This window comes from Crocuta crocuta, unplaced genomic scaffold (genome assembly GCF_008692635.1).
Source record: "Crocuta crocuta isolate KB4526 unplaced genomic scaffold, BGI_CrCroc_1.0 scaffold1161, whole genome shotgun sequence".
In the NCBI taxonomy this organism is placed as follows: Eukaryota; Metazoa; Chordata; class Mammalia; order Carnivora; family Hyaenidae; genus Crocuta; species Crocuta crocuta.
Window position 1 is genome coordinate 271,442 of NW_027531894.1, and position 13,352 is coordinate 284,793.

General features: G+C 47.4%; 2 protein-coding genes across 2 annotated transcripts in view; one reads left to right on the top strand and one right to left on the bottom strand.

The window, feature by feature from the left end:
- DRD4 (dopamine receptor D4) overlaps positions 1–12,596 on the bottom strand; it is a 15,297-nt gene extending 2,701 nt beyond the window's left edge. The window contains 2 exon segments of the mRNA XM_077773402.1: positions 156–291; positions 12,491–12,596. Coding sequence (XP_077629528.1) covers positions 156–291; positions 12,491–12,596 — 242 coding nt within the window.
- Positions 12,597–12,990: 394 nt separating this feature from the next.
- The window catches only part of CDHR5 (cadherin related family member 5), a 7,492-nt gene continuing 7,130 nt past the window's right edge, over positions 12,991–13,352 (top strand). Inside the window, exon 1 of the mRNA XM_077773403.1 lies at positions 12,991–13,033. Coding sequence (XP_077629529.1) covers positions 12,991–13,033 — 43 coding nt within the window. The remainder of the gene's footprint in view (positions 13,034–13,352) is intronic.

Sequence of the window (13,352 nt, forward strand, 5' to 3'; positions counted from 1 at the left end):
GGCGGGCGTGTGCGCCCCGGGGGCGTCCCGCTCAGGCCGGGCCACCGGGCACCGGGAGACCCAACTCCTCGCCGGCGTCCCCCGCGGGCTTTCCCTCGTTCACGCGACCCCAACCTCTCGTGCCCCAGGACGTCCGGGGGTCCGTGGCCCTGCACCCCATGCTCTCGTCCACGCCCCAAACCACGCCCAGCTCCTCCTCACCGCGGCCCCAGCCGGTGCTCAGATAACGGGAGAAGGTGCGAGTGATTTCCTCGCCGTCTGCGCTCTTCAGGTGGCTCTTCCCCGAGTCACCTCCGCACAGAAGAGAAAGCCCCAGATGAGAGACCTCGCTGCCTGCACCCCCACCCCCGACCCCACAGGCTCACTGGGTCCTGGACCCTCCTCCTGGGAGCTCTGAGGCCATCTCCGGCCGTCACCCCTGCCTGCCAGCCCAGGGCGCTGGGGGCGTGGGGGGCCCAGGCCGCGCCCCAGGGCCGCGTGGGGAAGACGCGGGCAGAGCAGGCGTGTGCGGCGCCAGGGGCGGCCAGAGGCGGCGCTGTCCGAGGGAACGCAGATGGAGAAGGAACTTGAGCCAGAATTTTTTTTTAATTTTTGATGTTTATTTATTTTTGAGAGAGAGACAGCCCACAAGCGGGGGATGGGCAGAGAGAGAGGGAGACACAGAATCTGTCAGCACAGAGCCCGACACGGGGCTCACACTCATGAACCATGAGATCAGGACCTGAACCGGAGTCTGATGCTCAACGGACTGAGCCCCCCAGGCGCCCCTCAGCCAGAACTTTCCTTACAGACCTGCTAAAATCAGAGTGCCACCTACCTGCACTCGTCTGTGGGCCATCTGATGCTCGTGGAACCCCTCAGTTTCCCTTGCTGGCTCCCCCCACCCTGGGAGGCTGAGAAAGGAAAAAAGAGGCAGATGTATGACGTGAAAATATGGTCTCCCAGGCTCTGCAGCTGGACGCCCCCTTCTCCCAGCAGCACGTTTCAGGTCATTCTTCTGTGGGCACCTGAGTTGAGGTTCTTGCTATTTTTCTCGCCCGTAGCTGTGAGTCTTGCCTGCCACTGGCTTGCTTTTGAACTTTTGTCAGAAAATCACTTGATCGTCTTTTCTTTCCTCTGTCTGTATGTCCTTCCTTTCAGCAATAACACACAGCCTTGACCGTTTTGGCTTTACAGCAAGTCATGAAATCAGGCTCTACGAGCCCTTGAACTTCGTTCCTTCACAACACTGTTTTGGCTTTCCAGTTCTTTTGTCTGTCTGTCTGTCTGGATTTTAAAATCAGCTTGTCCATGGGGCACCTGGGTGGCTCAGTCGGTTAAGTGTGTGACTTCGGCTCAGGTCGTGCTCTCATGGTTTGTGGGTTTGAGCCCCACGTCGGGCTCTGTGCTGACACCTCAGAGCCTAGAGCCTGTTTCGGATTCTGTGTCTCCCTCTCTCTCTGACCCTCCTTTGCTCACACTGTCTCTCTCAGAAATAAATAAAACATTTATTTTATTTTTTTTAAATGTTTTTTTTTTTATTTATTTCTAGGAGAGAGAGAGCGTGAGCAGGGGAGGGTCAGAGAGAGAGGGAGTCACAGACTGAAACAGGCTCCAGGCTCTGAGCTGGCAGTCAGCACAGAGCCCGACGCGGGGCTCGAACCTGCGAACCGCGAGATCATGACCTAAGCAAAAGTCGGCCGCTTAACCGACTGAGCCACCCAGGCGCCCCAAAACATTTAAATAAATAAATAAATAAATAAAATCAGCTTTTCCAGATCTACAAACAGAATCCTGCTGGGAATTTGATGGGGATTGTGCTGAATCTAGACAACGATTTAGGGCAAACTGACACCTGCAGGAGGTTGTGTATCCCAGTCTATGAACATGGTAAGCCTCCTCACTGACCGGCATCAGGTACGTCTCCCCACTGACCGGGATCAGGTACGTCCCTCCACTGACCGGGATCAGGTACGCCTCCCCACTGACCGGGGTATTCTTGGATGTCTTTCATCAGTACCTTGTTTTCAGCACATTTTTTTGTAAGATTCACAACTAAGTATTTCACGGCTTCTGGCACGATTAGTAAATGGTTCCCCTTAAGACTGCCATATCTAGTTGTTCCTTGCTAACATGTATAAATACAGGTTTTGTGTGTTACCTTTGTGTCTTTTATTGTTGCTAAACCCTATTAATGCAAGGATTTTTTTTTTGCTTGTTTTTTTCAGAGTTTCTACATAGATAATTATCTTGTTTATGAATAGAGACAATTTTATTTCTCCCTTTCTTATCTGGATGCTCTCCCTTCCTTCCCCCCTTTCTTCCCTCCTTCCTCCTTATTTTACTACCTGGAACTTGAATACAATGTCGTTCAGAAATGGTGAAAGCAATAGCAGCTTTGCCTTGTCATCCGACTTACGGGGAAAGCTTTCGCTCTTTCACCAGCAAGTATGCTGGTCGCTGTGGGTTTTGGTTCCTCATGAGGTTAAGGAAATTCTATTCTTAGTTTTCTGAGAGGCATCAACATGAACAGGTGTAGCAGTCTCTCAAATACTTGACTGCATTTGCTGAGATGATCGTGTGGTTTCGCTTCTGTGGTCAGCTGATAGGGGAGCTCGTGCGTTGGCTTCCGAACCTGAGCAAGCCTTCAGGGCATGAGCCGCCTCTGGTCCTTTTCTCGGTGACCCGCTGATATCAGCGATATCGGTCAAGGATTTTTGTGTCTCTGGTTCTCTTGTCTTAAGTTGTTGTTTCCGTCTGGTCTGGTTACTAAGGTAACGCTGGTTTCGTAAATTGAGCCAGAAAGTGCTAATTCACTTTTCTCTTTTGTAACAGGTTCCGTAGAATGGGTGTTAACTCTCCCTTCAGTGTTGGAGTCGTTTGCCAGCAAAGACATCTGGGCCTGGAGTTTTCTTTGTTGGATGAGCTTTGACTATGCAGCCAGTTTCGGTAACGTGCACGGGACCGTTCAGGTTATCTGTCTCTCCTTGAGTGAATGGGGTATTTTTTTCTTCCAAGAAATGGGTCCATTTCATGATAGTTTTCAAATTTAAGGGCCTAGAGTTTTATCATGTTCCTTTAGTATCCTTTTTATACCTCTTCGGTCTCTGTTATCAACATCTCTTTCATCCCTTATATCTGTAAACTGTGTATTTTTTTCCTGGTCACGCTTGCTAGAGATTTATTAATTTTGTCAATCTTTTCAAAGAACCAGCTTTCAGTTTCATTGATTTTTTTTCTATAATCTGTTTTGTTTTCAATTTCATTGATTTCTGGTCTTTATGATTTCTTTCATTCTATTTGCTTTGTGCTTAATTTGGGGTGTTTTTCTAGTTCTGTGAGGTCATTGCTTTTTAAAAAAAATTTAAATGCTCAATTGTTTTTGAGAGGGGGGAGCAGGGGGGGGCACAGAGAGAGAGGGAGACGCAGATTCTGAAGCAGCTCCAGGCTCCGAGCTGTCAGCACAGAGCCCAACACAGAGCTTGAACCCACGATTGGTGAGATCATGACCTCAGCTGAGGTTGGACGCTTAACCAGCTGAGCCCCCTCGGCCCCCCAAGCCATTGCTTTTCTAACACCGGCACTTAATGCTATAAATGTGCACAGATTTTTGTGTATTCCATCACTTTCAGTTCAAAATATCTTCTGTGACTGTGGTTATGTAGAACTATATTGTTTTGTTTCCGAATATTTGGAGATTTTCTTGTTGTCTTTCTATTATTTCCCTCTTGTTTGTTCCAGTCTAGTGAGAAAAAGATGCTGCAGAGGGCCTCAGCTCCTTTAAACTTGTTAAGGTTGATTTTATGGCTCAGAATATGACCTGTCTCGACAAACGTTCTACTTGGAAGGCAAGTGTGTTCTGCTCCTATGACGTGGACGTGGGCATCAGTCAAATCGGATGCTGCTTCTTGGATTTCTCTGTCCTTGCTCATTTCCGGTCTGTTCTGTTAATTACTGAGAAAGGGGTCTTGGAGCCTCCACACACAGTTGGTGGGATTGTCTATTTCTCCTTTACACTCCAGCCGCATGGACTTTGAAGATTTCTTGTAAGGTGCATATGCATTTAGAAGAGTGGCCGCCACGCCTGGGTGGCTCAGTTGGTTAAGCGTCCAACTTCGCCTCAGGTCATGATATCACAGTTCGTGAGTTTGAGCCCCACATCGAGCTCTGTGCTGACAGCTCGGAGCCTGGAGCCTGCTTCAGATTCTGTCTCCTTCTCTCACTGCCCCTCCACCACTCGGGTGCACGCACTCTCTCAAAAATAAATAAATATTAAAAAGAAAAAAAAAAAGAGTAGCCCCCAGGCTCACAATAAAGGGTTAGAGTTTGGGAGGTGATGGGACTAGGTGGTGCCTGCAAAGCTGATACTATTTATTTATTTATTTATTTATTTATATCTATCTATCTATCCACCCCCCACCCCAACCATTTTAAAGCAGGCTTCATACCCAACATGGAACCCAACATGGGGCCCAAATTCATGACCCTGAGATCAAGACCTGAGGTGAGATCAAGAGTCAGACGTTGAACTGATTGAGCCACCCAGACACCCTAAAGCTTAGTTTTTTTGTCTAGTAATCTCTAGATTGCTAGAGATGTGGGGCTTGAACCCATGACCCTGAGATCAAGAGTTGCATGCTCCTCTTACTGAGCCAGCCAGGTGCTCCAAATACATTTTTTAAAACTCATAGAACCATATATCCAAAAGACCAGCCATAGGGGTGCCTGGGTGACTCAGCTGGTTAAGCATTCGACTCTTGATCTCTGCTCAGGTCTTTTTTTTTTTTTTTTTTTTTTAATGTTTATTTATTTTTGAGAGACAGAGACACAGAATGTAAGTTGGAGAGGGTCAGAGAAGAGGGAGACAGAATCTGAAGTAGGCTCCAGGCTCTGAGCTATCAGCACAGAGCCTGATGCGGAGGTTGAACTCGAGAACGATGAGATCAGACCCGAGCCAAAGTTGGATGCTTAACCAACTGAGCCACCCAGTCACCCCTTTCTGCTCAGGTCTTGATCTCAGGGTCGTAAGTTTGGGACTCGCACTGGGCTCCACACTGGGTGTGAAGCCTACTTAAAATAAAAGATTGGCCATCAATAATAAATTAAACTTCATAAAATGCCTGTGACCCCAGGTTTGCAGACAAAGGCTTTAGTGATGCTCAATACAAGATATGGGGGTAGGCAGCGCCGCCTGAGAGAAGGAAGTCCTACTTCTGCCCAGAGCCTCCGGCCAGTGAAGCTGTGATGTGCCACCTCTAAGGCTGTGCAGGTCCTGAGAGGCCACACTGTCTTCCTGGGACTGAGAAGTGTGTCTATGATCCTCTAGAACAGGACAGAAGCTGGAGCCATCACCCTGGTGGTGACACTTGAGCAGGTCTTGCGGCCAGTTTGTCATCATTTGCCACAGAGTTTTAGGGGACGCTTATATTAACATTCATGATGTTTATTCAGCTAGCCAGGGTTGTTCAAAAGTTTAAGAATCTCTCCTTAACTAATAGAACAAGTAGACAGAATATCAGCAAAGCTATAGGAGAATCTGAACAACCACCAACCAAGCAGATATACTCGACATTTATGGCATGGACCATCCAACATCAGAGAAATAAGTGTTCTCTTCAAGCAGATATGGAAATTCACCAAGACAGACCACATTCTGCATCAAAACAAGAAAGCTTAAGAAATTTTTTAAAGAATGGAAATCATACAAAGTATTTCTCTGACCATAAAGGAGTTAAACTAGAAATCAACAGAAAGATAACAGGGAAATCTCCAAAAATTTTGGAAGTAACACAATTCTAAGTAATCTGTGGGTCAAATGAGATATTAGAAAATATTTGGAACCAAGGAAAATGAAGATACATCATACCAAAATTTATAGGATGGAGCCAAAACTATGCTCAGAGGAAAATTCATAGCATTAACAACTTAATTTGCAAAGAAGGACAGTCTCAAATTAATGTAAAATACCAATCAGCAATCCAAAGAAGATAACCACATGAACATATTGACTGATGCAGAAAAGACTTTTGACAAAATTCGATGTGCATTCATGACAAAAATGCTTAGTGATCTGGAAATAGGCGGAACTCCCTCAACCCAACAAAGTCACCTTCAAACCCTACAGCCAGCATGACACTTTGTGGTGCAAGACTGAGTGCCTTCCAGCTAAACTTGGAAGCAAGGGTGTCCACTCTCACCTTTTAAAAATGTTTATTTATTGGGGCACCTGCGTAGCTCAGTCGGTTAAACATCAGATTTTGGCTCAGGCCATGATCTCGTGACTCATGGGTTCGAGCCCCACATCCGGCTTTGTGCTGATAGCTCCGAGCCTGGAGCCTGTTTCGGATTTTGTGTCTCCCTCTCTTTCTGCCCCTTCCCTGCTTGCACTCTCTCTCTCTCTCTCAAGATATAAATAAACATTTTAAAATTTAAAAATGTAAAAACACAATACCATTTACAACAGCTATAAAAATACACGAAATATGTTTAAATCTAAAAACATGTACAGATCTATATGTTGAAAACTACAAACTATTGATGAAATAAATAAAAGAAAACCTAAATAAATTGGGAGACATATCTTGTTCACAAATGAAAGGCCAGTCTTTTCAGTAAGGGGCATTCAGACAATTGGACTTCACATGCAACCCCCCAATCCCTTGATCTAACGCTAACACTTTAGACAAAAGCTAACTCAAAATGAATCATAGATGCACATGTAAAATGCAAGGTTATAAAAATTTTGGAAATATGGGAAAAGTATTTGTGACCAGGGCTTTGGGAAAGAATTTTTTTCAAGTTTTTATTTACTTATTCATTTAAGTAATCTCTACATCCAACGTGGGGCTCGAACTCACAATCCCAAGGTCAAGAGTCACATGCTGTTCTGACTGAGCCAGCCAGATGCCACTTGCAAAGAGTTTTTAGATATGACACCAAAAGCATCATCCACAAATTAAAACAAAAATAAACTAGACTTCATTAAAATTTAAAACTTCCATTCATAGAATGTAAGAAAATATCAGCAAATCATATTTTCAGCAAGTGATTTATGTACAACATACATAAAGAACTCTCAGAGCTCAGCAATGACATCACAAGAAAGAAAACTCCAGATAAACATCTCTTATAAATATATATACAAAACCCTTCAACAAAATATGAGCAAACCAAATCTAGCAGCATTTTTTAAAGGATTATGCACCATGACTACATGGGGATTTGCTCCAGAAATGCAAGGATGATTCAACAGACAAAACTCAATCAATGTAATACATCACATTAATAGAATGAAAGGGGGAAACCCACTTAATCATCTCAACAGATGCAGAGAAAGCGTTTGATGAAATCCAGTACTCTTTTATGATAAAAAGACTCAATAAACTACAAATAGAAAGAAACCTCCCAAACATAATAATGGACATCTATGAAAAACCCACAACAAACATCATAATAGTGAAAGACTGAAAGCTTTTCACCTAGGAGCAAGAAAAAGACATACCCACTTCTGCTGCTTCTCTTCATCATGTGCTGGAAGTTCTTTTTTTTTTAAATTTTTAAATTTAAAAAAAATTTTTTTATTTAGTTCTGAGAGAGAGAGAGACAGCGTGAATAGGGAAGGGTCAGAGAGAGAGGGAGACACGGAATCTGAAGCAGCTGCGGGCTCTGAGCTGTCAGCACAGAGCCTGATGCGGGGCTCAAACCCATGAGCCGTGAGAGCATGACCTGAGCCGAAGTCAGACGCTTAACCGACTGAGGCACCCAAGTGCCCCCATCATGTGCTGGAAGTTCTACTCAGGACATTTAGGCAAGAAAAAGAAATAAAAGGTATCCAAAATTGGAAAGGAAAAAATTAACTATTCGTATTTGCTGATAACATGATCTAATGCATAGAAAATCCAACAGAATAAAACCCTCACCCTCACCCTCACCCTCACCCTAACCCTATTACAGGTAATAAATAAATCCAACAAAGTTGCAGGATATGGGATCAACATATAAAAATTTCTATACACTAGCAACAGACAATCCAAAAATGAAATGAAGAAAATAATTCATTTGCAGCAGCACCAAAAAAAAACAAAAACAAAAACAAAAAAAACAACTTAGAAATAAATTTAACCAAGGAGGTGAAAGGCATGTGCACCGAAAGCTACAGAACATTGCTGGGGGAGATTAAAGAAAAGAATGAGTAGATCCAATGCACGTGGCTTGGAAGACTCCATGTTGGTAAGATGGCCTTCCGCACCAAACTGCTCTACAGATTTGATACGCTCCCTAGCAAAACCCTAATGGCCCCTTTTTTACAGAAATGGAAAAGCCAATCCTAAATTCATTTGCAATTGTATGTAAGGAACCACAAATAACCAAGACAGTCTTTAAAAAGAAAAACAAAGTTGTAGGACTCAACCGCTCCTGATTTCAGAACTTACTACAAAGCTACAGGAATCAAAATAGTGTGGTTTTGATTCCATATAGATCAATGGAATAGAGTTGAGAATTCAGATATAAACCTGCACACTTGTAATCACTTTATTTCCACCAAGGGTGTAAGACTATTCAATGGGGGAGGGAAGAAGAGTTTCTCCCACATGGATTTGGGACAACTGGCCGTCCCCATGCAGAACAGTGAAGTGGAACCCCTACCTCACACCACACACACAAAATAACTCAAAATGGATCAAAGATTTAAATATATCATCTAAAACTATAGAACTCGTAGAAGCAAGTGTAGGGGCAAATCTTCATGACTTTAAGTTTGGCAAGGTTCCTTAAACCTAACTTCAAAAGCACAAACAAAACAAGTGAACAGTTGGATTTCCTAAATTTAACATCTTTTGTGGATCAAAGGATACTATCGAGAGAGTGAAAAGGAAACTCTCCACAAATCACATATCTGATGAGTCTAGTATCCAGAATATATAAAGAACTCTTACAACTCAACAACAAAAAGACAACCCAATTTTAAAATTGGCAAAGGACTTAATGGATGTTTCTCCAAGGAAGATACAGAAATAGCCAAGAAGCACATGAAATGATGCTCAACATGATTAGCAATTGAGGAAATGCAACCCAAACCACAGTTATTGATACCATTCTTTTTTTTTTTTTAATAGTTTTACCTTGGTTCCTTAGTCCTTTTATTTGTGCCATTTTTTAAAAATTAAAAAAAATTTTTTTTTCAATTTTCTGAGATATTTTAAAAATATTTTTAAAATATTTCTGAGAGAGAAAGCGTGAACAGGAGAGGGTCAGAGAGAGAGAGAGAGAGACACAGTTTCCGAAGCAGGCTCCAGGCTCTGAGCTGGCTGTCAGCACAGAGCCCGACACGGGGCTTGAACCCATGAACTGCATGATCATGACCTGAGCCAAAGTCGGACGCTTAACCCACTGAGCCACCCAGGCGCCCCTTGTTGATACCATTCTAAAGTTGCTTTCACACGTGATGCAGTTTCTATCAACCCCTAACAGTATCTTGTAGAACCTGGCAAGTTGCCCTAAAGTTTATATGGAAATACAAACGGTCAAAATAGCTAAGACATTCTTTTTTAAAAAATGTTTTATAGTTTATTTATTTTTGAGACAGGGAGAGACAGAGCATGAGTGGAGGGAGGGGCAGAGAGAGAGAGGGAGACACAGAACTGGAAGCAGCTCCGGGCTCCGAGCTGTCAGCACAGAGCCCGACGGGGGGCTTGAACCCACGAACGTGAGATCCTGACCTGAACCTAAGTTGGAGACTTAACCCATTGAGCCACCCGGGCCCCCCTGTAATAATTTTTCAAAAAGTTATTTTTTCCCTAGTCCTTAAGAGGGTGTGTTCATTAAGGTCACAATAAGGTTACGTTATGTCGCTGTGAGCTCCAGGCTGATGGCCTTGAAAGCATCAAGCCGGCGTAACCGGAGTCAGGTTCGACATTGCGGCTGCAGGGCTGAGGGAAGCAGGGAGGGGTGGCGGATTGCAGGTTCCAGAGAGACCCCTCTTCGGTGCTTTCCTTCAGCGCCCATAATGACAGCCAAACGGCAGCATAAGTGACTTAAATTTGACATTTAAATCTTGGTTAAAACCAAACCAAAAAAAAAGGAGTAGAGATCGCGTTCTGGTCTTTATTCAGAGCATGAACCGTGTCACAGCAAGCTTGCACCCTGAGCTACATTCCCAGCTGTGCCTGGAACGCGCCACCTCACACATTCCGTGCTGGGGAATGAAGCTGCTGCTTTCTGAGAATCCTGGACCCTGAAATTGGCCAATTATTTAAAACTTTTTTTATCTTAAAAAAAAGTGGCGTTTTGCCATTGTAGCCTGTATCACACGTTGTGTGTCTCAGAGCAGAGCCCCAAACGGGAAACGAGGCGCGAGGCTGTGCCCCGTTTCTCAGGTCGTCTCCTTCCTGGTTCCCGTGGCGCGTGGCTCAGCGACAGCCCTGGCCGGGCACGTGTCCGCGTGAGCGCCGGCCAGTGTGTGGGGACACAGGGAGGGGCCTCCGGGGGGCTGGGCTGTGGGGGCGCCGCCGACACAAGCCTGCTTCTCCGCAGCCTCGCCCTCCGCCAGTGAGGCTTGTGACTTCACGAAGCTGTGACCGAAGGTGCTCAGGGCCGAGGATTTGACCCCCAACCCAAGGTGCAGCGGGAGGGAAGTCTTTGGAGTGATGGAGTTGAGGTGTTCTGGGTCCCGATTGTGGTGGTTACATGAGCCAAAACGTGTCAAAATTCACTTTTTACTGTATGTTAATTTTGCTATAAATCTTATAAAATTCAATTTTAGTGTATTTTTTTATAAATGGGAATCTTTTTCTCATGAAGACATGTCTGGATACTTAAACGCTTGGGGGGCTAAGAAATCTGACCAGTTACCCCAGTATTTGGAGTTTGGCATGTTCCTGGGAATGGGATTGATCTGTGAACGGTGTGAAGGTTTAGGGGATTTTAATCTGCCAATTTCACGTAAGAATAAGCCCCAGCACGCCTGGGTGGCTTAGTCGGTTAAGCGTCCGACTTCGGCTCAGGTCATGATCTCGCGGTTCGTGGGTTCGAGCCCCGCGTCGGGCTCTGTGCTGACTGCCGGCTCAGAGCCTGGAGCCTGTTCTGGAGTCTGTGACTCCCTCTCTCTCTGACCCTCCCCTGCTCACGCTGTCTCTCTCTCTGTCTCCTAGAAATAAATAAAACATTAAAAAAAAAAAAAAAGAAGCCCCAGCAGCTCAGCCACATGCAAAGCCACATGCAAAGAAAGCAGACACCACTACACACCTGTTAGAACGGCCCAGATCCCACACAGCAGCACCAAGGATGCGTGTCTCATTCAGGGCCAGAGGAGTGGGATCGGTGCATTGGGAAAGTGGCAGTTTCTTACAAAATTGACCGTGCGATCCAACAATCACAGTGCTTTGTACTTACCGCCAAGAGTTGAAAAGTTATGTCCACACAAAAGCCTGCACACAGTTGTTTATAACAGCTTTATTTACAATTGCCACCCCTTGGAAGCCACGAAGATGTTCTTCGGTAGGCGGATGGATAAATGCGGCCCACCCTCACGAGGGAACGTTCCAGTGGAGTCCGTAAAAAGTCCAGGGACGGGGGACTGAAGGAGGAGTAGGTGGGACACAGAGATCGGGGCGATGGCACTGCCCCGCGACACTCTGGGGAAGCCCTAGCTCATACGCTGAGATCAGCACTAAGGTAAATTATGTGACTTAGGTAATCAGAGCTAATATATGGACGAGTCGTAGCACATGCGTCAGTGAAGACAGGATGTTAGGGGCGGGGGCGCCGGGCCTGGGTCTGCTCTGTGCCTTCTGCTCAATTTTTTTGTAACCCTCAAGCTGCTCTTCTAAAAAGTCTGCTAAGTATTTTTTTAAAAAATTTAATGTTTATTTACTTTTGCGAGAGAATGAGAGCACGAGTGGGATGGGGGCCGAGAGAGAGAGAGAGAGAGAGAGAGAGAGAGAGAGAGAGAGGGAGAGGGAGGGAGACATGAAATCTGAAGCAGCTCCAGGCTCCGAGCTGTCAGCACAGAGCCGGACGCGCGGCTCGAACCCACGAACGGCCAGATCATGACCTGAGCCGAGGTCGGAGCTTAACCGACTGAGGCCCCCCGGGCGCCCCATCAGTCCTGTTTTTTAAAAGCCGGACCTGACTTAATCCCAGTATTGATTAACAGGAGAAACCCGACTGCCCGTCTTTCCTCTGTCCCTCCTTCCTCACATCCACCTCCTGTGCGTCCTCGGAAAGTTCACATGCAGGGCGCCCGGGGGCTCGACCCCAGCTCGGCCTGCAGCCCGCCGGGCCTCTTCCTCGGGTGGGTCCCCCGGCCCTGGCCTCCACCTTCGCGCCCCTGCCCTCCGGCTGCGCCCCCGGAGCCCAGCTGCTCCTGGGAGGANGCCCCTCCCCCGTCCCCTAGGCCACCCTGGATCCAGGCAGGAACTGGACCCCAAGGGAGCCCCGGGGTCTGGGAAGGAGGAGCTGGTGAGCCGAGGAGGCAGTTTGGCCAGGCGGGTGGCAGCGTCCAGCCCCTGACCTGGCTGTTTCCACAGGATGCCCCTGAGGGAGCCCCTGGATGAGGCCTGGTCTCCCCAGCTGCCTCCTGGACCCGGGTCTGGGGCCACGTTTTCACAGCCAGCCATGCCCCCTGCTGAGATGGCACAGATGCGGCCCTGAGGAAGAAGGAGCCTCCCCTGGCCTGCAAGGGGAGCAGCGAGGGAGCAGCATGGAGCCTGGGCCAGCAGGGGTGCGGCGGGGGGAGGGGGGGTTGCACCTGTCGCCAATAAAGGAGGAATTCAGACGCCAGTGCATGAGCTCACTCGGTGCGCCATCTCTGTCCCGTCGAGGCAGCCCTGCGGGGCCCTGGCCTCGGGTTCTGGGACTGGCCACACCCAGCTGCCCTTTAAACCTGGGAAGCCAGCGGGGCCCCTCACCTTCCTGATCCCTCCTGGCCCGCTGACCGAGCTCCCGAGACAGTCTGCACCCCTGTCATCCGCTCAGCAAACACTCGGGTCCCGGCTGGGCAGGGGGCACAGCATGGCCTCCAGCCCCAGGGGCCCTGCGGGCCGTGTGGGAGCAGGTCTGGGGGAAGCCTGAGGGCGCGAAGAAGTGACAGGAGTGTCACCGAGGCGCTCAGGAGTCCGCTTCAGAGAGAGAGACCCAAGCGTATGTCCTGGTTCCTGGTCCAGGCTCTGTGGCCCTGGACAAGTGGCTTGACCACTCTGGCCTGTGGAATGGGGACAGGGATGACACCCCACGAAGTGCTGGTGTCTCTGGAAGCCGTGTAGCCGCCTCCCCGCCCCCGCCCCGGTGCAGGCAGAGACGCCAGGAGCCCCCAGGGCGCCGCGGCAGAGCACAGGCCTAGAGGCCATAAGGGCCACACTCCTCTCCGGTCCCCA